This window comes from Callithrix jacchus, chromosome 22, assembly GCF_049354715.1.
Source record: "Callithrix jacchus isolate 240 chromosome 22, calJac240_pri, whole genome shotgun sequence".
Classification (NCBI taxonomy): domain Eukaryota; kingdom Metazoa; phylum Chordata; class Mammalia; order Primates; family Cebidae; genus Callithrix; species Callithrix jacchus.
This window is the reverse complement of record NC_133523.1, coordinates 36023280-36051103: the sequence shown is the minus strand read 5'-3', so window position 1 is coordinate 36051103 and position 27824 is coordinate 36023280. Positions and strand designations below refer to the sequence as shown.

Here is a 27824-nt window from a genome sequence, read left to right as displayed (position 1 = left end):
TTTTCATCCCTACGACCTGGAATAGGGTTCCTGGAGGTACTAGGATGTTATTTGAAGGAATGAATGAATGGGTAAATGGTAGGGACGCCTGTTTTTTGGAGAGATAGTCTCACTCTGGAGTCCAGTGGCACTATCTCTGCTCACTGCAAACTCCACCTCCCGGGTTCAAGCGATTCTCCTGCCTCAGCCTTCTGAGTAGCTGGAATTACAGGCGCCCGCCACCATGCCCCGCTAGTTTTTTTGTATTTTTAGTAGACGGGGTTTCACTCTCTTGGCCAGGATGATCTCGATATCTTGACCTCCTGATCCGTCCGCCTCGGCCTCCCAAAGTGCTGGGATTACAGGCAGGCGCCACCGTGCGCAGCCGGGGAACACCTTTCTAAGTCCCATCCTTGTGGGGCTTGGCAGGGGCCACCCAAGGGTCACCTGGAAGCGCAGGATGATGGTCCAGACCAGCCCCAGCGTCAGCCGGTGATTCCCGTCCACTATGTCATGCGAGCCCACGTTCTCCAGGTGCACGCGCTGCTCCTTCAGAAACTGCAGCGCCTTGTCCACGTTCTCCAGTGAGTGGATCCGCATGCGGCCCCGCGTGGGCCTTGGCTAGGGCGACAGGGGCGTTGGGTGATCGGGGGTTTGGACAGACAAGAGCACGGCGCCCTCGGCCCCGCCCCTTCCAAAGAAGCCCGCCTTCCATGGCCAAGCCCCCTGAGTATCCAGGATCAGGCCGCCCTCCTCCCATTTTATCCAAGACGCAGGACACAATCCTTCTAAAGAAGCCCTGCCCCTTCCCGTAGTCAGACCCTTTCAAGAGTCACATCCCTTCAAGGCTTATTCACATCCCAGGCTCTGCCCCTTCCACGGCGCCCCACTTCCAACCTGACAACCACGCCCCCTTGACAACCACCCCGCCCTCCTAGCCATAGCCACAGCTCTGGTCCTGACGTTGGATCCCTCTCTGGTCCACCCATGTTTTGCCACTAATCCCATGGCCGCCCGGGCGCGGTGGCTCATGCCTGTAATCCCAGCACTTTGGGAGGCCGAGGCAGGTGGATCAATTGAGTCGAGGAGTTCGAGACCAGCCTGGACAACATGGTGAAACACTGTCTCTACCACAAATACGAAAATTAGGGCCGGGCGCGGTGGCTCACGCTGTAATCCCAGCACTTTGAGAGGATGAGGAGGGTGGATTGCGAGGTCAGGAGATCGAGACCATCCTGGCTAACATGGTGAAACCCCGTCTCTACTAAAACAGAAAAAAATTAGCCAGGCGTGGTGGCGCACGCCTGTATTTATAGCTACTCAGAGGAATCGCTGGAACCTGGGAGGCGGAGGTTGCAGTGAGCCGAGATTGCGCCACTGCACACCAGCCTGGCGGCAGAGCGAGACTCGATCTTAAAATAAAATAAAATAAAAAATGAAAAAATTAGCTGGGCGTGGTAGCGCACTCCTGCAACCCCAGCTACTAGGGAGGCAGAGGCAGGAGAATCCTTTGAAGCCGAGAGGCGGAGGCTACAGTTGAGCCGAGATCGCACCACTGCACTCCAGTCTGGATGAGGGAGCAAGACTTCGTCTCAAAAAAAGAAAAAAAAAAATCCTGCGTCACACCCCTCACTGCTTCCTTTTCAGGTCCCTATCTAGGGCCACGCCTATTCCAGTCAAGCTCCGCCCTGCCCCAGTGCTCTTCCCTTGTTCGTAGCTCAATTCCTTCCAACAGCGTTTGTTCCTATTCTTTTTTTGAGTTTTGTTTTTGTTGTTGTTGTTGTCTTTGAGACGGAGTCTCACTCTATCGCCCAGGCTGGAGTGCAGTCGCGCGATCTTGGCTCACTGCAACCTCTGCCTCCTGGATTCAAGCGATTCTCTTGCCTCAGTCTTCCGAGTAGCTGGGACTACAGATGCCCATCACCACATCCAGCTAATGCTTTTTGATTTTTAATTTTTTTTTTTTTTTGAGATGGCGTCATGCCACAGCGCTCGAGTTTATTTATTTATTTATTTTTGAGGCAGTGTCTCTGGCGGACGCGGTGGCTCATGCCGGTAATCTCAGCACTTTGGGAGGCTGAGGTTGGAGGACCGCTTTAGTCCAGGAATTTTAGATCAGCCTGGGCAACATAGTGAGGCCACATCTATTAAAAAAAATAATAAGAAGAAAAAAGAGAGAGAGAGAGTCTTGCTTTGTCGCCCAGGCTGGAGAGTAGTGGTGCAATCATGGAACACTGCAGTCTCGACCTCCCGGGCTCAAGCGATCCTTTCACCTCATCCTCCTGGGTACTTGGGACTACAGGCTCGCGCCACCACGCCTGGCTAATTTAAAAAAATAAAATAGAATTTAAAAAATCGTAGAGACGGGGGTGTCATTATGTTGCTCAGGCTGGTCTGAAACTCCTGGGCTCAAGTGTTCCTACCGCCTTGGCCCCGCAAAGGGCTGGGATTACAGGCATGAACCACCGCGCCCAGCTGTCTGTTCCTATTCTATAGCCATGTCTCTCACAAGTCCCTGAGATCCAGGCTTGAGTCCTTTAACAAACCTCTACCCCATAAGAATCCCACGCTTTTAGATGAAATCCCATTCAAGCCGGGAGACACAGCCATAGGTCATACAAGCCACACCCCGGAACTTCGTCTGCGCCCCTAGACACCCAAGACCTAGGTCTCACCCTACCAACGAACACTGCCCGCTAGCCTAGAGCCCCGCACCTTCATCCTCTACCCACTCCCAACCCGCAACACAACTGCCCCCGTTTTATAGCCATACCCTTACTAGCTCATAACCCTGGCCAGACCCTTCTAACAAAGCTCCTACCTTCTCCAATAGCCCCGCCCCTTGCAGTAGAGCCCCGCCCCCTGCTACCGAATCCCCGCCTCACAACCGTAGCTGGCGAGTCATCAGCTTCGGTTTCAGCCAAGCCCCTAGGCTTCCCACGACCGACCGAGTACAGGGACCTCTTACCCATAGGGCCCTTCAAGCACGCTCCATTCTCCCCTGAGCCAGGCCCCTGCTTGCAGATCAGCCCTTCCAAAGAAGCCCAAACCCCAGCCTGAGACCCCAGGGAGGACCCCTGCCCCAGCCCTTCATGAAGGCCCCCTCACCAGCTGCTCCCCAGACAGCACTTCCAGGAGCCTTGTGAGCACGAAGCCGTCCCGGAGGTCCACATAGAGGTCCCCGATGTGGCAGCCCACGCGGGCGAGGTGCGAATTCACCCACTTGGTGAAGGTTTTCTTCTGCACAGCTTCCCGCTCATCTGGAGGACAGGCCCTGATAAGCTCCCAGGCGCTTCCACCTTCATCCCAGCCCTCCGCCAGCCAAGCCTGCTCAGGCCCAGCTCTCTGCAAGAGTCAAGCCTCACAGGTGGATCACTTGAGGTAGGAGTTTGAGACCAGCCTGGCCAACATGGTGAAATCCCATCTCTACTAAAAATACAAAAGTAGCCAGACATGGTGTCGGACGGCCATAATCCCAGCTACTGGGAGGCTGAGGCAGGAGAATTGCTTGAACCAGAGAGGTGGAGACTGCAGTCAGCCAAGATCTTGCCAGTGTACTGTGGCCTGGGTGACAGAGCAAGACTCATCTCAAAAAAAAAAAAAAAAAAAAGAGAGACAGTCGGCCAGGCTCTGTGGCTCACGCCTGTAATCCCAGAACTTTGGGAGGACAAGGCAGGTGGATCACAAGGTCAGGAGTTCGAGACCAGCCTGGCCAATATGGTGAAACCCTGTCTCTACTAAAAATACACACACACAAAAATAGGTGTGGTGGTGCATGCCCGTAATCCCAGCTACTCGGGAGGCTGAGGCAGGAGAATTGCTTGAACCCAGAGGCGGAGGTTGCAGTGAGCCGAGATCACACCACTGCACTCCAGCCTGGGTGACAGAGTGAGACTCAGTAAAAAAAAAAAAAGAGTCCTACCAGCCACGCCTCCTCCTACCTGGGACGCCTTCCTCTACCCTCTGCCACCCACCTGGTGACAACCTTCCTGTCTTTTGAAGTTTTCCTGAGCTGTCACTTGCACAGGAAGCCTTCCCTGCTCATGACCCCCGTTGGCTCTAGTCATTCATTAATTCAATAAATATTTGAATGCACACTCTGTGCCTGTTCAAGGCTCTGTGAATGCAGACAGGGCCCTCACAGAGCTCAGTTCAGTGGGGACACACATAAATACAGCCATGGCCTCAGACTCCCAAAGTGTTGGGGTTATAGGCATGAGCCACAGCACCTGGCCTTAAGGAACTGTCAAACTGTTTTCCAAAGTAGCTGCACCGCAGCCCAGGCGTGGTGGCTCGTGCCTGTCATCCCAGTACTTGGGGAGGCTGAGGAGGGTGGATTGCTGGAGTTCAGCAGTTTGAGACCCTCCTGGGCAACATGGTGAGGACTCTGTCTCTACAAAATATTAGCCAAGCAAGGTGGCATGCACCTGTAGTCCCAGCTACTTGAGTGGCTGAGGCAAGAGGATTGCTTAAGCTCGGGAGATCGAGATTGCAGTGACCTGTGCTCAAGCCACTGCACTCCATCCAGCAAGAGGGACAGAGCCAGACCCTGTCTCAAAAAAAAAAAAAAGAAGAAAAAAGTTGCTGCCCCATCATTTCACCTTCCCACCAGCAATGTGTGAAGGTTCCAAACCCTCGCCAACACTGGCTATTTCCCACCCCCTCCTTTTTTTTTTTCTCTTGAGATTGGGGTCTCACTCTGTTGCCCATGCTGACATACAATGGTGTGACCCTGGCTCATTGCAACCTCTGCCTCCTAGGCTCAGGTGATCCTCCCATCTCAACCTCCCAAGTAGCTGGGACCACCAGAGCATGCCACTAGGCCAGGCTAATTTTTGTATTTGGTGTAGAGATAGGTCTCACTATGTTGCCCAGGCTGGTCCCAAACTCCTGGACTCAATTGATCCACCCACCTCGGCCTCCCACAATGCTGGGATTACAGGTGTGAGCCACCGTGCTTGGTGGTTTCCCCTACTTGTTTTGTTTTACATCAGCCAGCCTAGTGGGTGTGAAGTGTTATCTCACCGTGGTTTCCTTCTGCACTTCCCTGACAGCTAATGATGTTGAGAATCTTTTCATGCTCTTCTCAAACAGTTGCTTATCTTTGGAGAATTGTCTATTCAAATCCTTTGGACATTTTTTAGTAGAGTTACTCATCTTTTTTTTTTTTTGAGTCACAATCTCGCTCTGTTGCCCAGGCTAGAATGCAGTGCCACGATCATGGCTCACTGCAGCCTCAACCTCTCGGGCTTATGCAGTCCTCCCACCTCAGCCTCCTGAGTAGCTGGGCTTACAGGCACATGCCACCATGCCCAGCTGATTTTTTTATTTTTATTTTTGTAGAGACAAGGGTCTCGGGATGTTGCCCAGTCTGGTCTCAACCTTCTTTGCTCAAGCAATCCTCCCACCTCGGCTTCCCAAAGTGCTGAGATTACAAACTCAAGCCACCACACCCAGCCAGTTACATATCTTTCTTTCTTTCTTTCTTTTGAGAAGGAGTCTTGCTCTGTTGCCTAGGCTGGAGTGCAGTGGCCTCAGCTCACTGCAACCTCTGCCTCCCGGGTTCAAGTGATTCTTCTGCCTCAGCCTCCTGAATAGCTGGGATTACAGGTACGTGCCACCCTGCCCAGCTAATTTTTGTATTTTTAGTAGAGATGGGGTTTCACCATGTTGGTCAGGTTGGTCTCAAACTCCTGACTTCGTGATCCGCCTGCATCGGCCTCCCAAAGTGCTGGGATTACAGGTGTGAGCCGCTGTGCCCAGCCATCTTTTTATCATCTGTACTACCTTTGTGACTTCCTAAGAATCTGTAATTATTTCATAATTTAAAGTTTTAAAAAGCCTGGGCACAGTGGCTCACACCTGTAATCCTAGCACTTTAAGAGGCCAAGGCAGGTGGATTGCCTGAGCTCAGGAGTTCGAGACCAGCTAGGCAACTTGCTGAAACCCTGTCTGTACTAAAAATACAAAAAACTAGCACGACATAATGGTACACGCCTGGAATCTCTGCTACTCAAGAGGCTGAGGCACAAGAATCACTTGAACCCAGGAGGAGGAGGTTGCAGTGAACCAAGATCGTGTCACTGCACTCTAGCCTGGGCTACAGGGCAAGACTCTGCCTCCAATAAATAAATAATAAAGTCTAGGTTGGGCATGGTGGCTGACATCTGTAATCCTAGCACTTTGGGAAGCTGAGGTGGGTGGATCACTTGAGGTCAGGAGTTTGAGATCAGCCTAGCCAACATACCAAAAACCCCGTCTCTACTAAAAATACAAAAATTAGCCAGGCATAGTGGTGGGCACCTATAATCCCAGCTACTCGGGAAGCTGAGGCAGAAGAATTGCTTGAACCCAGGAGGCACAGGTTGCCGTGAGTGGAGATGGTGCCACTGCACTCCAGTCTGGGTGACAGAGCGAGACTCCATTTCAAAAAATAAAAAAAAATAATAAATAAGGTTTAAAAAACAAAAAGAAAATTGTTCCCTGGACTTCCTCTTTCTTCCCCTGACTCCCATAAACTGAAAAAGCAGGTCAAGGTCTGAAGAACACAAGATTAAATTAACCTGGAATCTACACTGACCACTCTGAGCTAAGTCTTCCTACCAACTAGGTTGCTCATTTCAAGGTTATCTGGGAGGGAGAAAGAACGTCTCCATTAAGCCACTGTACTGTTACGTCAATTTGTTGGCAGCTTAGCCTGTACTGTTACTGTTAGAATTTCATTACTAAGTAATAGTACTCATATTATTGTTTCCTATTTTTTTTTGAGACAGAATCTCACTCTTTCTCAGGCTGGAGTGCAATGGCATGAGCTTGGCTCACTGCAACCTCTGCCTCCTGGGTTCAAGCGATTCTCCTGCCTCAGCTTCCCAAGTATCTGGGACTAGTAGAGACGGGGTTTCACGGTGTTAGCCAGGATGGTTTCTATCTCCTGACCTCATGATCTGCCCGCCTCAGCCTCCCAAAGTCCTGGGATTACAAGAGTGAGCAACCTCGCCCAGCCAAGTTTCTATTAATTCAGAAATAAAGATGTGTATTTCCAGTCCATTTCCCCTTCAACCATTTGAAATCTCTAAATAATTTTGTAAAATCTGCCTTTTGTAACACTATCAATAGTGGGGTGGAGGGCAGGGGTGATGGGTACAAAATACAGAAAGAATGAGTAAGATCGAGTATTTTATATCGGCACAACAGGGTGATTATATTCAATAATAATTGAATTGAATTTTTGCTCTGTTTTTTGTTTGTTTGTTGGTTTTATACAGGGTCTGCCCCGTATCAAATCCAGGCTGCAGTGCAATGGTGTGAGATCATAGCTCACTGCAACCTCTGCCTCCCAGGCTCAAGCCATCCTTCCACCTCAGCCCTGCAAATAGCTGGGACTACAGGCACGTGGCACTATGCCCGGCTAATTTTTGTATTTTCAGTAGTTGGAGTTTAGCTATATTGCCCAGGCTTTTCTCAAACTCCTGGCCTCAAGCGATCCACCCACCTCAGCCTCCCAAAGTGCTGGGATTACAGACAAGAGCTACTGCGCCTGGTGTAATTGTACATTTTAAAATAACTAAAAGAGTATAATTGGATTGTCTGCAACACAAAAGTATCCCATAAATATATATAACTACTCTGTACCCATTAAAATTTAAAATACAATTTTTTTAGAGTATTGCTTCTTACTCTAGCAGTAGAAAATATACATTTAGGGGCCAGGCACGGTGCCTCAAGCCTGTAATCCCAGCACTTTGGGAGGCCGAGGCGGGCAGATCACGAGGTCAAGAGATCGAGACCATCTTGCCCACCATAGTGAAACCCCATCTCTACTAAAAATATTTTTAAAAAATTAGCTGAGCGTAGTGGTGCGTGCTACCCTGGAGGCTGAGGCAGGAGAATTGCTTGAACCTGGGAGGCGGAGGTTGCAGTGAGCCGAGATCACACCTCTGCACTCCAGTCTGGCGCCTGGAGGCAGAACAAGACTGTCTCAAAAAAAAAAAAAAAAAAAAGAAAGAAAATATACATTTACTTATCTGTATTTTTTTAACTTCAAATTGCACCTAGAACGTGTACCTCAAATTTGAAAGCAAATGTGCAAATATGAAGAGCAAATGCAAAGGAAATACCTTGTTTGTGTGAATGTGGGTTTTGTGCTGTTTAGATAAGCGGAAGCCCTACGTGAGTACCTGAGCATCCGTCGCATCTAAGACAGTGATAGCAGAAACGATGCCAAATTGCGGCTTTGCTCCTCTGCCTTCTAACGGACATGCCCACACCACATCGAAGATTTTGGCTAATACTGAAGCCTAAGTGGAATTTTAGTACCTCCCCAGAGTGAGGAACTGGTTCTGTCCTGTCTCTACTTAATAACTGGGCAGGTGACTGCTCGAGGTTACCTCCCCTCTCTGGACCCCAGTTTTCACATTTGCAAAAAGAGGGATTTGGTCAAGATTTGGCTTCCTTCAATGGATTCTGGAGGATCACTGGTTTTGGGAGCTCATACTTGAGAGAGAGGGAGGGGTATGGGGGTGGGTGTGTGTGCATACATATTATTTTTTTTACTTTTATTTTTATTTTTTGTGAGTTAGAGTCTCCCTCTGTCCCCCAGAATGGAGTTCAGTGGTGCCATCTCGGCTCACTCCACCTTCCAGATTCAAGCGATTCTCCTGCCTCAGCCTCTTGAGCAGCTGGGATTACTGGGGCCTGCCATCACACCCAGCTAATTTTTGTATTTTTAGTGGAGATGGGGTTTCACCATGTTGGCCAGGCTGGTCTTAAACTCCTGACCTCAAGTGATCTGCCTGCCTTGGCTTCCCAAAGTGCTAGGATTACAGGCATGAGCCACCGCGCCCAGCCTTTGAGATATATTTGGTTGCACCCCCACTGCATTTTATAAAAATGTAAATCAGTTATTAACATTTTAAAATAAGATTTTGTCTTTTAAAAATTTAGATTTTGGCTGGGTGCGGTGGCTCACGCCTCTAATCCCAGCACTTTGGGAGGCCGAGACACACGGATCACCTGAGGTCACGAGTTCGAGACCAGCCTGACCAACATAAAGAAACTCCATCTCTACTAAAAATACAAAATTAGCCGAGCGTGGTGGCACATGCCTGTAATCCCAGCTACTCAGAGGCTGAAGCAGGAGAATTGCTTGAATCCGGGAAGCAGAGTTTGCGGTGAGCCAAGATCGAGCCATTGTATTCCAGCCTGGGCAACAAGAGCAAAACTCCATCTCAAAAAAAAAATTTAGATTTTTGATTGCTCATGAAATATCACACATGATATGGCAACCCTGAACCTCCATTGCTGCCAGGCTGCCATCTGTGACAGGGGCTGTGTGGCCGCTACCCACTTATGGGAGGTCCCAGCTCTCTCAGCATATGTGGCCCACCTGGTCTCAGTGGGCATTTCAGTTCTCTACTCTTGCTCCATACTAACAAGACTGTAGTCAGGAATGGAAAAATCAGGCCAGGCATGGCAGCTCATGCCCATAATCTCAGCACCTTGGGAGGCCGAGGCAGGAGGATTGCTTGAGGCCAGGAGTTCCACACCAACCTCCACAACATAGCGAGAACCCATTTCTATAAAAAATTAAAAATTAGGCTGAGCGTGGTGGCTCACGCCTGTAATCCCAGCATTTTGGGAGGCTGAGGTGGGTGGATCACCTGAGGTCAGGAGTTTGAGACCAGCCTGGCCAACATGGTGAAACCCTGTCTCTACTAAAAATACAAAAATTAGCCATGTCTGGTGGTGGACACCTGTAATCCCAGCTACTCAGGAAGCTGAGGCAGGAGAATCACTTGAACCTGGGAGGCAGGGGTTGCAGTGAGCTGAGATTGCGCCACTGCACTCCAGCCTGGTCAACAAGAGTAAAACTCCATCTCAAAAAAATAAATAAATAAAAATTAGCCAGGTATGGTGGTCTGTGCCTATAGTCTTAGCTACTTAGGACGCTGAAACGACAGAATCCCTTGACCCCAGGAGGCTAAGACTTCAGCGAGCTACTGTTGCAACACTACACTTAAACCTGGTGACAGGCCGGGCGCGGTGGCTCACGCCTATAATCCCAGCACTTTGGGAGGCCAAGGCAGGTGGATCACGAGGTCGACAGATCGAGACCATCCTGGTCAACATGGTGAAACCCCATCTCTACTAAAAATACAAAAATTAGCTGGGCATGGTGGTGCGTGCCAGTAGTCCCAGTTACTCGGGAGGCTGAGGCAGGAGAATTGCCTGAACCCAGGAGGTGGAGGTTGCAGTGAGCCGAGATCGTGCCATTGCACTCCAGCCTGAGTAACAAGAGCGAAACTCCATCTCAAAAAAAAAAAAAAACCTGGGTGACAGAGTGAAACCCTGTCTCAAAAAAACAAAAAATCTGAGGGTAACATCCTTTATGAAGTTGCCATTCAGATGGTCCAGGATCTCTCTCTCTTTCTTTTCCTTTCTTTCTTTCTTTCTTTCTTTCTTTCTTTCTTTCTTTCTTCCTTCCTTCCTTCCTTCCTTCCTTCCTTCCTTCCTTCCTTCCTTCCTTCCTTTCTTTCCTTCCTTCCTTCTTTCGTTCTCTCTCTCTTTCTTTCCTTCTTTCTTTCCTTTCTCTCTCTCTCTCTTTCTCGAGACAGGGTCTCACTGCCACCCAGGCCCTGGAGTGTAGTGGTGTGATCATGGTTCAGTGCAGCCTCAACCTCCCTGGGCTCAGGTTATCCTCCCACCTCAACCTCCCCAGTAGCTGGGACTATAAGTGCATGTCATGACACTTGGCTAATTTTTGTGTTTTTGGTAGAGACAGGATCTTGCCGTGTTGCCCAGGCTGGTCTCAAACTCCTGGGCTCAAGCAATCCTCCTGCCTCAGCCTCCCAAAGTGCTGGGATTACAGGTGTAAGCCCCCACATCCAGCCCAGGATCAGTTTCCATTCACTTTCTTTGGGTATCACCAAAATGGAATCACAAAACAAAAAATATTGTCATGGGGCTGGGCATGGTGGCTCACTCCTGTTATCCCAGCACTTTGGGAAGCCGAGGTAGGCAGATCACTTGAGGTCAGGAGTTTGAGACCAGCTGGCCAACATGGCAAAATCTTCTCTCTACCAAAAAATACAAAAATTAGCTGTGTATAGTGGCACGCTCCTGTAATCTCAGCTACTTGGGAGTCTGAGGCAGGAGAATCACTTGTGCCTGAGAGGTGGAGGTTGCAGTGAGCTGAGATTACGCCATTGCCCTCCAGTCTGGGTGAGAGAGCAAGACTCTGTCTCAAAAATATATATATTTATCTATCAGAGTGCTGTTCTGACCTGAGGTGACACTGAATGCCGACCATGTTGGTGTGGTTATTGTGCAGGGGTCCTCCGTTTGCCCCTCTGGTGCCACCCTCCACTCCTTTTTCCTGTGCTCTGGTAGGTTCAGGGAGGCTGGCCAGCGTGGACCATATGAATGGCCTCCCCAACCCTCAGAGCCCCTCAGACTTCCAGCCGGGTTTGGCCAGCAGGCAATCAGAGGTGAAGAAGGGGTGAAGGGCTTTGTTCCTTCCTGCTCCCTCCCTGCCTGACCTGCTCCTGGCAGTGCCTGGTTCCTTTCCTACATCCCCAGCTCCTGCTGATGATGCCTCTCTCCTCTCTTACCACTGCCTCCTGTGCTCCAATCGCTGGGGGTCTCTACTGCACTTGTAGGTTCCCTTAGCCCCTCCTACCCCTATGTAAATATCCCTTCATTAAACTCACCCCAACCTTACCCCTTGTGGGTGCCATCTGCTTCCTTCCAGGACCGTAGGTGACACATACCTTTGGGGTGTCAAGACTCCTAGCCAGGCTGGGCGTGGTGGCTTACACCTGTAATCTTAGCACTTTGGGAGGTCAAGGTGGGAGGATCACTTGAGCCCAGGAGTTTTGAGACCAGATTGGGCAATATAGTGAAATCACTGTCTCTAAAAAAAAAAAAAAAAAAAATCAAAAATAGCCAGGCATGGTGCTGTGCACCTGTGGTGCCAGCTGCTCAGAAGGCTGAGGTGGGAGGATCACTTAAGCCTGGGAGTTCGAGGCTGCAGTGAGCCGTGATCACACCACTGCACTCCAACCTGGGCAAGAGAAGGAGACCCTGACTCAAAACAAATAAACAGACATAAATACTCCAGGCCAAATGACAGTTTTCCTATGCCTGCTATTGTGCTTATATTGAGTTCTTCTCTTTTCTTTTTTCACCTCTGTCGCCCAGGTGATAGTGCAGGGGCACAATCACAGCTCACTGCAGCCTCGACCTCCTAGGCTCAAGGGACACTCCCACCTCAGCCTCCCGAAGGGGACTGCAAGCGTGCACCACCACAGCTGGCTATGTTTTTCATTTTCACTTTTTGTAGCAATGGGGTTCTTGCTATGTTGTCCAGGCTGATCTCAAACTTCTGGGCTCAAATGATTCTCCCACCCTCAGCCTCCCAAGTAGCTGGGACTATAGGCAAGTGCTCTTATGCCCAGCTTTTTACCATTTGTGCATTCTGCTCCCATCACAATCACAGGCGAAACACATTTCCTGAGGATAAGACTTTAACTTGGCCGGATGCAGTGGTTCATTACGGGCCTGTAATCTCAGCAAATTGGGAGGCCAAGGTAGAAGGATTGCTTGAGCCCAAGAGGTCGAGCCCCGGGGAGATCCCCGTCTCTACAAAGATACAGAAATTAGCCAGGCACGGTGGGGTGTGCCTGTGGTCCCTGCTACATGCTTGCCAGTACCTGGAGTACTGGAGAGGATGAGGTGAAAGGATCGCTTGAGGTCAGGAGCTGGAGGCTGCAGTGAGCTGAGATCACAACACTGTACTCCAGCCTGGGCAATACAGCAAGACCCTGTCTTAAAAATAAACAAACAGGCCAGGCGCAGTGGTCATGCCTGTAATTCCAGCACTTTGGGAGGCCGAAGTGAGTGGATCACCTGAGGTCAGGAGTTTGAGACCAGCCTGGCCAACAGAGTGAAACCCATCTCTACTAAAAATACAAAAATTCGCCAGGTGTGGTGGTGTGCGCCTATAATCCCAGCTACTCAGGAGGCTGAGGCAGGAGAATCGCTTGAACCCAGGAGGCAGAGGTTGCAGTGAGCCAAGATCGCTCCACTGTACTCCAGCCTGGGTGACAGAGCAAGACTCTGGCTAAAAAAAAAAAAGCAAGGAATGCAATCTGGAACATGATAAAACTGTAGGAGTTAGCAATACCTGCATGCAGAAACCCACAGATAAGTGGCTTTCAGATTTATGACAAAATGACATTGCAGTTCAGTAGAAAGGATAAATTAATGGAGCTGAGTCAACTGGACATCTGTATGGGGGAAGAAAGCAAACTGACCTGCACTGTACACAATAATACATACAAATAAATTTCATTCAGCTTACAAATCTAAATGTAAAAGGACTAAAAGCAGGCTTTTAGGCCAGGCACAGTGGCTCACGCCTATAATCCCAGCACTTTGGGAGGCCGAGGCCGGGGGGATCACTTGAAGTCAAGAGTTTCAGACAAGCCTCGGCAACATGGCAAAACCCTGTCTCTACCAAAAATGCAAAAGTTAGCCGGGCATAGTGGCCCATGCCTGTGATCCCAGTTCCTCAGGTTGAGGCTGCAGTGATCAGAGACTGAGCCACTGCACTCTAGCCTGGACAAAAGAGTGAAATCCTTGTAGAGAGAGAGAGAAGAAGGGAGGGAGGTAGAGAGAGAGAGAAGAAGGGAGGGAGGGAGAGAGAGAGAGAGAGGAAGGAAGGAAGGAAGGAAGGAAGGAAGGAAGGAAGGAAGGAAGGAAGGAAATATCTGTCCATCAAAGGCCCCATTGAGCCAGTGAAAAGATAAGCCACAGAGTGATTGAAAACATTCACAACACATATGTCTGCCTAAGTACTTGTATTCCTGTAAATCCATCAGAAAGAGGCAGACAAATTAATGAGAAAATGGGCAAAAGACTTGAGACCGGGCACGGTGGCTCATGCCTGTAATCCCAGCAATTTGGAAGGTTTGAGACCAGCCTGACCAACATGGTGAAACCCTGTCTCTACTAAAAATACAAAAAGTAGCCAGCTGTGGTGGCACATGCCTGTAATTCCAGCTACTCAGGAGGCTGAGGCAAGAGAAGCACCTGAACCCAGAAGGTGAAGGTTGCAGTGAACTATTTTGCCACTGCACTCCAGCCTGGGCAACAGAGCGAGACTCCATCTCAAAAACAAAACAAAAACAAAAAGACTTGAATGGGCATTTCACAAAAGGGTATTTGAATGGCCAATAAATGTATGAAAATGTGCTTCACCATCTTCATTGTTCTTCGTCATTAGGAAAATGAAAAGTAAAACCACAACAGAATGCACAGCCACCAGAATGGCTAAAATTAAAAAGACTGACCATCGCAACAGTGGGACGCACAGCAACTGAATCCCTGACACACTGCTGGTGGGAGTGTAAAATGATACGAACTGCCAATCTCTACTAACGTTAGATATACACTCACTTGGCCAGGCGCAGTGGCTCACGCCTGTAATCCAAACACTCTGGGAGGCCGAGGCAAGAGGACTGGCTGAGCCCAGGAGTTGGAGACCAGCCTGTGCAGCATAGCGAGACTTCATCTCAATTAACAAAACAAATACATATATATATGTAAATAAAAGACATACACTTACTCAGGCTGGGTGCAGTGACTCAGGCCTGTAATCCCAGCACTTTGGGAGGCGGGCAGATTACCTGACGTCAGGAGTTTGAGACCAGCCTGGCCAACATGGTGAAACCCCGTCTCTACTAAAAATACAAAAATTCGCCAGGCGTGGTGGTGAACACCTGTAATCCCAGCCAATCAGGAGCCTGAGGCAAGAGAATCACCTGAACCCGGGAGGCGGAGATTGCAGTGAGCCAAGATTGCGCCATTGTGCTTCAGCCTGGGCAACAGAGCAGGCCTCCATCTCAAAAAAAAACAAAGATATACATTTACTCTATGATTGGACAGCTTCACTCCTGGGTGGGTATAAACCACCAGAAGCAAGTGCTTATCCCCACCAGAAATATGAACTAGAAACTCGAGAACACCACTGTTTACTTTATGTGTGTATGTATGTATGTATTTATTTATTTATTTATTTTTTTTTTGAGATGGAGTTTCGCTGTTGGTACCCAGACTGGAGTGCAATGGCACAATCTCAGCTCACCGCAACCTCCGCCTTCTGGGTTCAAGCAATTCTCCTGCCTCAGCCTCCCGAGTAGCTGGGACTACAGGCGTGCACCACCATGCCCAGCTAATTTTTGTATATCTAGTAGAGACCTCATGATCCACCCGCCTTGGCCTCCAAAAGTGCTGGGATTATAGGCGTGAGTCACCACGCCCAGCCATTCAGCAGAGTAGCTGGGATTACAGGCACGCACCACCATACTCAGCAAACTTTCCTGGACTTTTAGTAGAGATGGGGTCTCGCTATATTGCCCAGGCTGGTCTTGAACTCCCAGCCTCAAGTAATCTGCGTGCCTTGGCCTCCCAACATGCTGGGACTACAGGTGTGAACCACTGCACCCAGCCCAACACCACCATTTATGGTAGCCCCAGACTAGCAGTAACCCAAATGCTCATTGATAAGCAAATGGATAAACAAAGTGTGGTACATTCACACCATGGAACACTATACAGCAAGGAGAAGGACCAACCCACAAGCACAGGGAGACACGGACGAATCTCCCACAAGCATAATGTTGAGTGAATAAAGGCAGACACAGAACAGCACGCAATGCATTCTTCTATTTACATAAAGTTAAAACACCAGCAAATGAAGCTGGGCGGTCAGAAGAGAGTACACCCTTGGATGATAGTGACAGGGAGGTGGCCTGAGGATGCTTTTCTGGGGCTGTCATATGTCACATTCTGCTTGTTTGCTTTTTAGAGATGGCATCTCATTCTGTTGCCCAGGCTGGAGGGCAGGGGCGCCTTCTGAGGTCACTGCAGCCTTGAACTCCTGGGCTCAAGTAATCTTCCCACCTCAGTCTTCTGAGTAGCTAGGACTACAGGCTCATGCCACCACACCCGGCGAATTTTTAAATTTTTTTTCTGTGGAGAGATGGGGTCTCACTATGTTGCCCAGGCTGGTCTTGAACTCCTGGCCTCAAGTGATCATCACACCTTAGTTTCCCAACACACTCAGATTACAGGCATGAGTCACCACACCCCGTTGTATATTCTGTTTTGTTTTGTTTTTTTAACAAAATTATAATAGGGAACGCTTCACGAATTTTCGTGTCATCCTTGCGCAGGGGCCATGCTGATCTTCTCTGTATCGTTCCAATTTTAGTATATATGCTGCCGAATGGAGCACTATTCTGTTTTTTAATATGGGTGCTGGTTACAAGGGAGTGCTCATTTGTGGAAATACTGGCATGATTTATCTGCCATTCATGCATGAACCACTTTAATCTAATAAAAAGTTTTATATATATATATACACACATACATATATGCTTACTCATTAGCAATGCACATTTTGCAAAATTATCCCCACGCAAAGGAAAGGATTCACATTAAAACTATCTGAATGGGGCCAGGCACGCTGGTTCACGCATGTAACCTAGCACTTTGGGAGGCCAAGGTGGGTGGATCATCTGAGGTCAGGAGTTCAAGACCAGCCTGGCCATCATAGGGAAACGCCATCTTTATTTAAATTAAAAAAAAAAAAAAACTATCTGAATGGAGTCAGAAGTGGTGGCCTCCCAACAGGAAGGTTGAGGTGGGAGGATTGCTTGGGTCCATCCAGGAGTTCAAGACCATCCTGGTCAACAGAGCAAGACCCTGACTCTATTTAAAAAACAAAACAAAAACAAGGCCGGGCGCAGTAATCCCAGCACTTTGGGAGGTCGAGGCGGGCAGATCACGAGGTCAAGAAATCGAGACCATCCTGGCCAACACAGTGAAATCACATCTCTATTAAAATACAAAAATTAGCTGGGCGTGGTGGCACATGCCTTTAGTCCCAGTTACATGGGAGGCTGAGGCAGGAGAATCGCTTGAACCCAGAAGGTAGAGGTTGCAGTGAGCTGAGATCGCACCCACTGCACTCCAGCCTGGTGCCTGGAGAAAGATCCAGACTCTGTCTCCAAAAAGAAAACGAAACAAAACAATCTCAATGGTTGCCTGCAGGGGAGACCAAATTGATTTGAGATTTGGGAATAAAAGAGAATTAACATATATGAGGAGAAAGACCTCACACAGATCAATGGCAGCTGCGAGCCACAAACTGTGGAGGGTGACTAGGAGAACACATTGAATATGGGTCCAAACAATTTTCTTTCTTTCTTTTTTTCCCTTCTTTCTTTCTTTCTTTCTTTCTTTCTTTCTTTCTTTCTTTCTTTCTTTCTTTCTTTCTTTCTTTCTTCCTTTCTTTCTTTCTTCTTTCTTTCTTCCTTCTTTCTTTTTTTTTTTTTTTGAGACAAAAAAAGTCCCTACCTCGAGTGAGGGAGGTAGGGAAAACAAAAAAAAAGAGAGACAGAGTCTCACTCTGTCACCCGGGCTGGAGTGCAATGGCACGATCTCAGCTCACCGCAACCTCCTCCTCCTGGGTTCATGAGATTCTCCTGCCTCAGCCTCCCTAGTATCTGGGATTACAGGCATACGCCACCGCACCTGACTAATTTTTTGTATTTTTTTGTGGTATTAGTAGAGGGGGGGGTTTCACTATGTTGGCCAGACTGATCTCGAACTTCTGACCTCGTGATCCATCCGCCTCCATCTCCCAAAGTGCTGGGATTACAGGCGTGAGCCACTGCGCCCGGCTTGCAATTTTCTTTAATGTTGAAAAAATGGTTAGAGACAGGGTCTCACAATGTTGCCCAGGTTGGTTTCAAACTCCTGGGCTCAACTGATGCTCCTGTCTCAGCCTCCTACAGTGCTAGGATGGAATACAGGTGACCTGGTAGGTCTGGATTACAGGTGACCTAGTAGGTCGAGGATGCAGTGAGCCATCATCACACCACTGCACTCCAGCCCAGGTGACAGATTAAGAAAACTATATAGGCCAGGCATGGTGGCTCACGCCTGTAATCCTAGCACTTTGGGAGGCCAAGGAGGGAGTGTCACTTGAGTCCAGGAGTTCACAGTCAGTCTGGGCAACATAGCAAGACCCTGTCTCTATAAAAATAATAAAAATAAGAAAATCAGCTAGGCATGGTGGCACATGCCTATAGTCTCAGCTACTCTAGAGGCTAAGGTGGGAGGATCGCTCAAGCCCAGAAGTTGAGCAATCGTGCCCGGCCCCAGATTTGTTTTAATTGAGAAATTCCTGACAAACGTCAGAGCTAGTAACTTTGGGCCTATGTTTCCACGAGCTGTGATTGTATCACCACACTCCAGCCTGGGCAGCAGTCTAAATTATAATAATAATAAAAAATTTGGCCAGGCACGGTGGCTCACGCCTGTAATCCTAACACTTTGAGAGGCTGAGGTGGGTGGATCACCTGAGGTCAAGACCAGCCTGGCCATCATGGTGAAACCCCATCTTAAAAAAAAAAAAAAAATTCTAAAGCTGGGAGTGGTGGTACACGTCTGTAATCCCAGCTAGTCAGAAGGCTGAGTTGAGACCAGGAGTTCCAGACCTGTCTGGACAACATGGAAAGACCCCCTCCTCCAAAAAAACAAACACAAACCAAAAAGAAACTCACACTAAAGTAGTAAATTCTAGAATTCTCATTTGATATGTTTCTACCTTTTTAAGATTCTAAGACTCTGAAAGTATGATTGTAAGTTTCCACGAGTGTATGTTTTCATCAGTCTAGGTTTCCAGATCACACGAAGCTGGCAATCCATCAGTTGAATCTGGTTCATACTTTGTGGCACATACAGATTTCTCTCTTTTTTTTTTTCTCGAGATGGAGTTTTGCTCTTGTTGACCAAGCTGGAGTACAATGGCACCATCTCGGCTCACTGCAGCCTCTACCTCATGGGTTCAAGCCATTCTCCTGCCTCAGCCTCCTGAGTAGCTGAGATTACAGGCACATGCCACCATGCCCGGCTAATTTTTGTATTTTTAATAGAGAGGGGGTTTTGCCATGCTGACCAGGCTGGTCTCAAACTCCAGACCTCTGGTGATCTGCTTGCCTCAGCCTATTAAAGTGCTGGGATAACAGAGGTGAGCCACTGTGTCCAGCCAGATTTCTTATTTTTTTGAGACAGGGTCTCATTCTGTTGCCCAGGCTGGAGTGCAGTGGTGCGATCTCCACTCACTGCAACCTCCACTTCCTGGGTTCAGGAGATCCTCCCACCTCAGCCTCTCAAATAGCTGGGACTACAGGTGTGCACCACCACACCTGGTTAATTTTTATATTTTTAGTAGAGACAGGGTTTCACCATGTTGGCCAGGCTGATCTCAAACTCCTGGGCTCAAGCGATCTGCCCACTTTGGTCTCTCAAAGTGCTGGGATTACAGATGTGAGCCATCGTGCCCAGCCCCAGATTTGTTTTAATTGAGAAATTCCCGACAAACGTCAGAGCTAGTAACTTTGGACCTATGTTTCCTGATGGCTGGAGCTGGTGACCGCTCTCCAGTTGACCACGGTCCCCAGTCCACTCAGTTTTTTGTGTCACTTGCTTCCCCAGAAGCCTTGGAGTTGGACACCTCTGCTTAGTATCTTATAAAGTTCCAAAAAGGCTGGGAGTGGCGGCTCACGCCTATAATCCTAGCACTTTGGGAGACTGAGGTGGGCGGATCACGAGGTCAGGAGTTCAAGACTCTGTCTGTACTAAAAATACAAAATTCAGCCAGACGTGGTGATACGGGGCAAGAGAATCACTTGAACTTGAGAGGCAGAGGTTTCAGTGAGCCAACACTGAGCCACTGCACTCCAGCCTGGGTGACAGAGTGAGACTCCATCTCAAAAAAAAATTTTTTTTAATTAAAAAATAAAGTTCCAAAAATCTTAGTATCAGAGATCCTGTGATTATAAACTGCTGAGTTACTAAAGTTTTAAAATTTTGAGAGAACTGATTCTGATCTTTGGTTTTAAGAATTCATGATTATGATCATCTATATTTTATGATTCTAGCACTCCGTGTTTCTAAGATGTTAAGGTCCGAAGGGTAAAGGTGCTGGGGTGTCATGTTTTAAAGGCTTATGATTATGTAGTTACATATATCTGAGGCTCCTCAGGGTCTCTGTCAGTTTTAATGCTGATGATTTAACACTTCTAAGGTTTCAACCCCTTTGAATACTAAGTACTAAGGTTCAAGGGTCTACAATTCTGAAGGTCTGAGGTCTTTCTGTGACTATAAAGTTCTCTGATCTTTGCTAATATTGTTCTGATACGTCACAATAGGGTGACTTCTAGGCCCTGTGGCTCACCCCTGTAATCAAACCACTTTGAGAGACTGAGGTGGGAGGATTGTTTGAGTCCAGGAGTTCCAGACTAGTCTGGGCAACATAACAAGACCCCATCTTACCAAAAAAAAATGTTTTTTGAAATGGAGTTTCGCTCTTGTCGCTTAGGCTGGAGTGCAATGGTGGGATCTCAGTTCACTGTAACCTCCATCTCCTGGGTTCAAGTGATTCTCCTGCCTTAGCCTCCTGAATAGCTGGGACTACAGATGCATGCCACCACAGCCGGCTAAGTTTTTTTGTATTTTTAGTAGAGACAGGGTTTCACTATGTTGGCCAAGCTGGTCTCAAACTCTTGAGCTCAAGCGATCGGTCCATCTCTGCCTCTCAAAGTGCTGGGATTACAGGTGTGAGCCACTGTGCCCGGCCAAAGGTCTTCATTTCGAAAGGTCTAAGAATCTCTGAGTACCACATTTCAAGGTCCTAGGATCTGATGGCTGTGCATTTCGGGATTCTTTTTTTTTTTTTTTTTTTTCTCAGACCTCAAGCCCCCCCGCTTTTTTTCCTTTCTTTTTTTTTTTCTTTTTTTTGCATTTCGGGATTCTAAGGGAATATGCTTACAAAGTCCCACCACTCTGGGACTGTACCTTTCTAAGTTTCTAAGGCTCCACTGCCCCCACACAGCAGTCACAAGCCATATGTGGCTATTTAAATTTAATTAAGATTGGGCCGATGCAGTGGCTCACGCCTGAAATCCCAGCACTTTGGGAGGCCAAGGCAGATGGATCACTTAAGGTCAGAAGTTTGAGACCAGCCTGGCAAACATAGTGAAGCCCTGTCTCTACTAAAAATACAAGAAGAAAATTAGCTGGGTGTGGTGGTGCGCACCTGTAGTCCCAGCTATTCGGGAGGCTGAGGTGGGAAGATGGCTTGAGCGGTGAGGTGGAGATTGCAGTGAACCAAGACTGCACCACGGCACCCCAGCCTGGGCAACAGAGCAAGACTCTGTCCCGAAAATTATAAAAATTCGGTTAAAACCAAACAAAATTTAAAACTCAGACTGTCACGCAGCACTAACAACATTTCAAGTGCTCAAATGCCACAGAGACTAGTGATTATCATATTGGACATCACGGATATAGACTATTTCCGCCGCCATGGAAAGTTCTATCGGACAGGGTTGGTCTCTCGTCCCACCCACCCAGCCACCAAGGTTCTCAGGTACCTTTCCCCCTTCCCCCTCCTCCTCATCCCACCCCAGCCCTCCTCCAGGTACCTGCCAAGGCCTTGATCCGGGAGCACTCAAAGAGCGAGGCGGCCGCGGTGGAGGCGGCCAGCTGCTCCCGCTCCCAGCCCCGATCCGGACTCTCCCAGCGGGCGGCAGGGTTGTTGTTGTTAGGGGCAGGCAGGCCCTCCATGTTGTCCACCTCCCCTGGTTCCTGCGCCATCGGGGAAAGTGAGGCCTGAACATGGGGAGAGGTGGGTTAGGTCTAGGATCAAGTCCCATTTCTAACAGTGACTGGCTTTGAGTCCTGTCCCCTCTCTTGTCCTCAATTTCTCTGTCTTTAAAGTGGACATAATAATAATGATAAAGCCTCGGCACAGTGGCTCATGCCTGTAATCCCAGCACTTTGGGAGGCAGTGGCAGGAGAATAGCTTGAGCCCAGCGGTTAGAGACCAGCCTGGGTAAAATAGCGAGATTTCATCTCTACAAAAATAAAAATAAGCCAGGCGCAGTAGTTCAGGCCTGTAATTCCAACATTTTGGGAGGTTGAAAAGGGTGGATTGCTTGAGCCCAGGACGTCGAGACAAGCCCAGGCAACATGGTGAAACCCTGTCTCTACAAAAAATACAAAAATTAGTCAGGCGTTGTGGCTCACACCTATAATCCCAGCACTTTGGGAGGCCGAGGTGAGTGGATGACCTGAGGTCAGGAGTTCAAGACCAGCCTGGCCATCCTGGTGAAACTCCATCTTTAAAAATAAATAAATAAATAAAATAGAAAATAAAAAAACAAAAAAGTTAGCTGAGTGTGGTGGCTGCCACCCATAGTCCCAGCTGCTTAGGTGGCTGAGGCGGCCGGGCGTGGTGGCTCATGCCTGTAATCCAAGCACTTTGGAGGCCAAGGGAGGCGGATCACCTGAGGTCGGGAGTTCAAGACCTGCCTGACCAACATGGTGAAACCCCATCTTTAAAAAAAAGAAAAAAAAAAGGAGGCTGAGTCATGAGGATGGCTTGAGCCAAGAAGTCAAAGCTACAGTGATCTGTGATAGCACCACTGCACTCCAAACTGGGCAATATAGTGAGACCCATTTCTTTTTTTTTTTTTAATTTTTTTAGAGATGGGGTGTCACCATGTTGGCCAGGCTGGTCTCCAACTCCTGACCTCAGGTGATCCGCCCACCTCAGCCTCCCAAAGTGCTGGGATTACAGGTGTAAGCCACCACACCCGGCCTTTATTTATTTATTTATTTGTTTTTGTTTTTTGAGACCTATTTCTTAATAATAATAATAATATTCACTCTCACCACTTCACAGGATGTGGTAAAACACATGGCTTAGCCCCTGGCACGTATTAAGGGCTCAGCAAATTGTCACTGTTATTATTAGAACAATAGAGTTCCATAACGCAGTAATGACAATAATAAACAGATACTGAACACTTGCACTGTACTTCATCTACATTCTCTTATTATTTCCCTAACAGCTGGCCATTATTACACCTATTTTACAGAGGAGGAAACTGAGGCACAGAGGAGTTGACCTACTTTTCCAAGGTTACACAGCTAGTAAGTAGCTAGGATTTAAACATAGGTCATATGGCTGGGCACGGTGGCTCACGCCTGTAATCCCAGCACTTTGGGAGGCTGAGGCAGGCAGATCATGAGGTCAAGAGATCCAGATCATCCTGGCCAACATGGTGAAACCCCGTCGTTACTAAAAATACAAAAAAATTAGCCAGGCGTGGTGGTGTGTGCCTGTAGGCCCAGCTACTTGGGAGGCTGAGGCAGGAGAATCGCTTGAAACTGGAAAATGGAAGTTGCAGTGAGCCGGGATTGCGCCACTGTGCTCCAGCCTGGCGAGAGAGCAAGACACTGTCTCAAAAAAAAAAAAAAAAATTAGCTGAGTGTGGTGGTGTGCACCTGTAATCCCAGGTACTCAGGAGGCTGAGGCAAGAGAATCACTTGAATCCGGGATGCGGAGGCTGCAGTGAGCCAAGATCATGCCGATGCACTACAGCCTGGGCGACAGAGCAAGACTCCGTCTCGAAAAAACAATAAAAATCTAGGTGATAGAATGTTTGCATTGATGGCCGTAATCCTTCACCCTTGTAGACACACCCTTTGCTATGTAACTCTCTTCAGTGTCCCCCTACTGCTACGGTAGGATAGAGCGGGTGCATGCCCTACCCATCGACTCCAGCCATATGATTTGCTTTGGCCAGCAGAATTAGGTAGAGGTGCTGCTGTGCCAGTTCTGAGCCTAGGACTCAGGAGACTTGGCATGTTTCTACTCTACTGTTGCCATGAGAAAAACACACCTGGGCCAGACTATGTGCAAGGCCCTAGTCATTCTAACCAAGGCCACCTAAGGTTGCCAACACCACCCTCAACTCTGACCCCAGCAGAGACCAGAAGAATGGCCCAGCTGAGTCCAACCTAAATTGCTGAGCTCAGACTCAACAGCTAAGTAAAAGTTCTGTGTTTTGTGTTTCATGTTTTTTTTTTGAGACAGTCTTGCTCTGTCACCCAGGCTGGAGTGCAATGGTGCAATCTTTGCTCACTGCAACCCCTGCCACCCAAGTTCAAGCGATTCTCGTGCCTCAACCTCCCGAATAGCTGGGACTACAGGCACGTGGCACCATGCCCAGCTAACTTGCATTTTTTGTAGAGATAGGGTTTCACTGCATTGGTTAGGCTGGTCTCAGACTCTTGGCCTCCAGTGATTCAGCCGGGTATGGTGTCAGGCACCTGTAATCCCAGCTACTTGGGAGGCTGAGACAGGAGAATGGCTTGAACCTGGGAGGCGGAGGCTGCAGTGACCCAAGATCAGGCCATTGCACTCCAGCCTTGGCAACAGCGTAAAACTCCATCTTAAAGGGGAAAAAAAAGACACTGAGTTTGGGGTGGGCTTTGTATAAAGCATTATTGTGGCAATAGCTAACTGACATATTGCCTGACCCCAAAGCTATGCTCTCGAACACTGCTATATTGTCCATTTTTTTTAACGTTTATTTTTTGGTGCCGTGACTCAGATTTGAACCGAAGTTGCTGTGGGCACAACGCAAACTGCTAACCACTATATGATCACTGCCTATATTGTCCATTTAAAGGGAAATAAAAGAAAAATAAAAAATAAAAAAAAGAAGAAGAAATAAACTTACAGTTGGGGGCAGGCACAGTGGCTCACGCCTGTAATACCAGCAACTTGGGCAGCCGAGTTGGGCTGATCACTTGAGGTCAGGAGTTTGAGACCAGCCTGAGCAACATGGTGAAACTCTATCTCTACTAAAAATACAAAAATTAGCTGGGCATGGTGGTGCATGCCTGTAATCCCAGCTACAAGGGAGGCTGAGGCAGGAGAATCACTTGAACCCGGAAGGCGGAGGTTGTGGTGAGCCGAGATCGTGCCATTGCACTCCGGTCTGGGTAACAACAGCGAAACTCCGTCTCAAATAAATAAATAAATAAATGATAAAAATAATGGCTGGGTGTGGTGGTGCATGCCTATAATCCCAGCTACTTGGGAGACTGAGGCAGGAGAATTGCTTAAACCCGGGAGGCGGAGGTGAGCCGAGATCACGCCATTGCACTACAGCCTGGGCAACAAGAGCAAAACTCTATCTAAAATAAATAAAGTAAAAATAAATAAAAAATAATTTTGAAAATGACGAAATTTTAAGGGGTGAGTGACATTAGATGTATCTCCTCTACCTTCTGGGCCCCCAGGCCTGGTTCTAATCCCAGCAAAGGAGGAAGTCAGGAGATCCGTGTCCTTGAAAGACCCAGATAATTGCCAACCCACTGAATTCTAGGAAGGCAGGGTCTGGGTCTTGGTCAGTAAAGTGAGTAGAGTGGAATTTGTCCCTTAGGGGGACACACTAAAATCCTTTTTTTTTTCCCCCTGAGACAAGGTATTGCTCTATCACCCAGGCTGGAGAGCAGTGACACGATCATAGCTCCCTGCAGCCTCCAACTCCTGTGCTCAAGCAATTCTCCCACCTCAGCCTTCTGAGTAGCTGGGACTAGAGGTAAGCTCCACCATACGCAGCTAATTTTTGTATTTTTTTGTAGAGATGGGGTCTCGCTGTGTTGCTCAGGCAGGTCTCGAACCTCTGGGCTCAAGCTATCTGTTCACCTCAATCTCCCAACGTGCTAGGATTACAGGTGTGAGCCACTGTGCTCAGTCCCAAATCCATTTTTGTTCTTCCCTCCTTCCATGGAAAAGTGAAAGTGAGCACCCAGCTGACTATCACCTGTGTGACCTTGGATGGGCCACTTCCACTCTTTTTCATCTGCAAAATAGTAATGATGTCCCAGCACGGTGGCTCATGCCAGTAATCTCAGCACTTTGGGAGGCCAAGGCAGGTGGATCACTGGAGGCCAGGAATTAGAGACCAGCCTGGCCAACATGGCGAAAAACCATCTCTACTAAAAAAAATACAAAAATTAGCCAGGCCTGGTGGTGTGTGTCTGTAGTCCCAGCAACTCGGGAGGCTGAAGCAGGAAAATCGCTTGAACCTGGAGGGTGGAGGTTGCAATTAACCGAGATTGGGCCACTGCACTCCAGCCTGAATGACCAAGTAAGACTCTGTCACCAAAAAAAAAAAGAAAAAGAAAAGGGTAAGCCAGGCATGTTGGTTCACACCTGTAATCCCAGCACTTTGGGAGGTGAAGATGAGCGGTTCACCCAAGGTCAGGAGTTTGAGACCAGCCTGGCCAAGATGGTGAAAATGAATCTCTACTAAAAATACAAAAATTAGCCAGGTGTGGTGGTAGGCACGGGTAATCCCAGCTACTAGGGAGGCTGAGGCAGGAGAATTGCTTAAACCCAGGAGGCGGAGGTTGCAATGAGCCGAGAGGGTGCCATTGCACTCCAGCCCAGAGGGCAACAAGAGTGAGATGCCCTCTCAAAAAAAAAAAGAAAGAAAGAAAGGTAGGCTGGGTGGTGGCTCACGCCTGTAAACCCAGCACTTTGGGAGGCCGAGGAGGTGGGTGGATCATCTGAGGTCAGTAGTTGGAGACCAGCTTCACCAACATAGTGAAACCCTGTCTTCACTAAAAATCCAAATTAGCCAGATATGGTGGCTCATGCTTGTAATCTCAGCTACTTGGGAGACTGAGGCAGGAGAATTGCTTGAAACCAGGAGGCAGAGGTTGCAGTGAGCCGAGATCGCATCATTGCACTCCAGCTTGGGCAACTAGAGGGAAACTCGGTCTCAAAAAAAAAAAAAAAAAAAGAGTTAATGATAATCATACCCATTTCTTAGTGGTGTTTGAAGAAGAAATAAGTTAATAATGCAAGGATCATGGTACACCGCAAGCCCTGGATCCATGTTGCTTGCTATCATCATCTTTCCCTCACATATCTCAGCAAATCCATGTGCCTGATCTGGAGTGAGATAGAAATGAGTTCAGGTCCCGCTTTATTCTTGCTGTATCTTTAACCGAGTATCTTTAACTTGGCCTCTCTGTGCCTCAGTTTCTCTCCCTGTTAAACGGTGGTTACAACTATTTTCTTCAGTGGAGGACACTTAGGGATGGGAGGCCCTTAGCACTCCTGAGCGCTCTGCCAGGCCGAGGATCAGCTCTGGCCATTACGTGATTGAATGGGAAGGAAGAAAGCAGGTAGTGGGGGAGAGCCGGGAAGGGTTATCCTGTGAGGAGGCCCCCTACAAAGGCTGGGGGGGCTCTGGGTTGCGGTGGCACCAGAGGCTTTAACCCTTCCCAGGCCTCGCCTCGCCCTGAGGTCCAGACACCGCGCCCAAGGAGGGGGCCTGGGAAGGACAAGGGCTGAGGGTAAGACCCACGCGTGGCGCGGAGGCTGGGCCGGGTGGGGGTTGGGGCCTCGTCCTGCCCTCGACCCTCTGCCTCCCTCCAGCCGAGGAGACCCGGGGCTCCGGCCATGCCCGGCGCGCGCGGAGGAGGGATGCTCGGCAGGTGGGGACATGCTGGGGGAGGGGCTGTTGGCCCCCTCTCCGCTCACCTGGGCCGGCGGCCGCTGGCGCCGCTGTCCCCGCTGCTCGCCGCGCCCGACCGCCCTCCCTGTAGGCGTCCGCGGCCCGGCCCAGCCCGGCTCAGCTCGGCCCTGCCGGCCCGCGGCTCGGCCAGATCCGCATGCGCCGCCGCGCCTCCCTCGCTCGCGCCGCCGCCGCGCTCCGCGCGCCCCCGGGACCCCCTCCTGCCCGCTGTCCCCGCGCCCAGCCGCCCGAGGCCCACGCGCAGTCACACCCGGCCGCGGCGTGGGGTGCACGGCTGCACGGGCACGGCGGCGTCACGCGCTGCACACTCCCACGGGGTCACGCTCGCCACGCTGCCACACTCGCGGGGGCCTCGGCGCAGAA

At 49.0% G+C, this 27824-nt stretch overlaps 1 protein-coding gene and 1 non-coding gene across 4 annotated transcripts in view; both read right to left on the bottom strand.

The window, feature by feature from the left end:
* The window catches only part of SPTBN4 (spectrin beta, non-erythrocytic 4), a 105693-nt gene that overhangs the window by 77054 nt on the left and 815 nt on the right, over positions 1 to 27824 (bottom strand). For 2 of the 3 annotated variants that reach the window (XM_078359702.1, XM_078359701.1), the window contains exons 2-4: positions 21537 to 21723; positions 3088 to 3239; positions 427 to 600 (exon numbers count right to left, since the gene is read on the bottom strand). In XM_078359702.1, coding sequence (XP_078215828.1) covers positions 427 to 600; positions 3088 to 3239; positions 21537 to 21708 — 498 coding nt within the window. In that variant the 5' untranslated portion in view covers positions 21709 to 21723. Of the gene's footprint in view, positions 1 to 426; positions 601 to 3087; positions 3240 to 21536; positions 21724 to 27466; positions 27768 to 27824 lie in introns of those variants that run through there. The other variant, XM_078359700.1, reaches the window with a different exon arrangement.
* LOC118150321 (U6 spliceosomal RNA) lies at positions 16170 to 16276 on the bottom strand. The gene has a single exon (XR_004738436.1). It is a non-coding gene; the product is annotated as a U6 spliceosomal RNA (small nuclear RNA).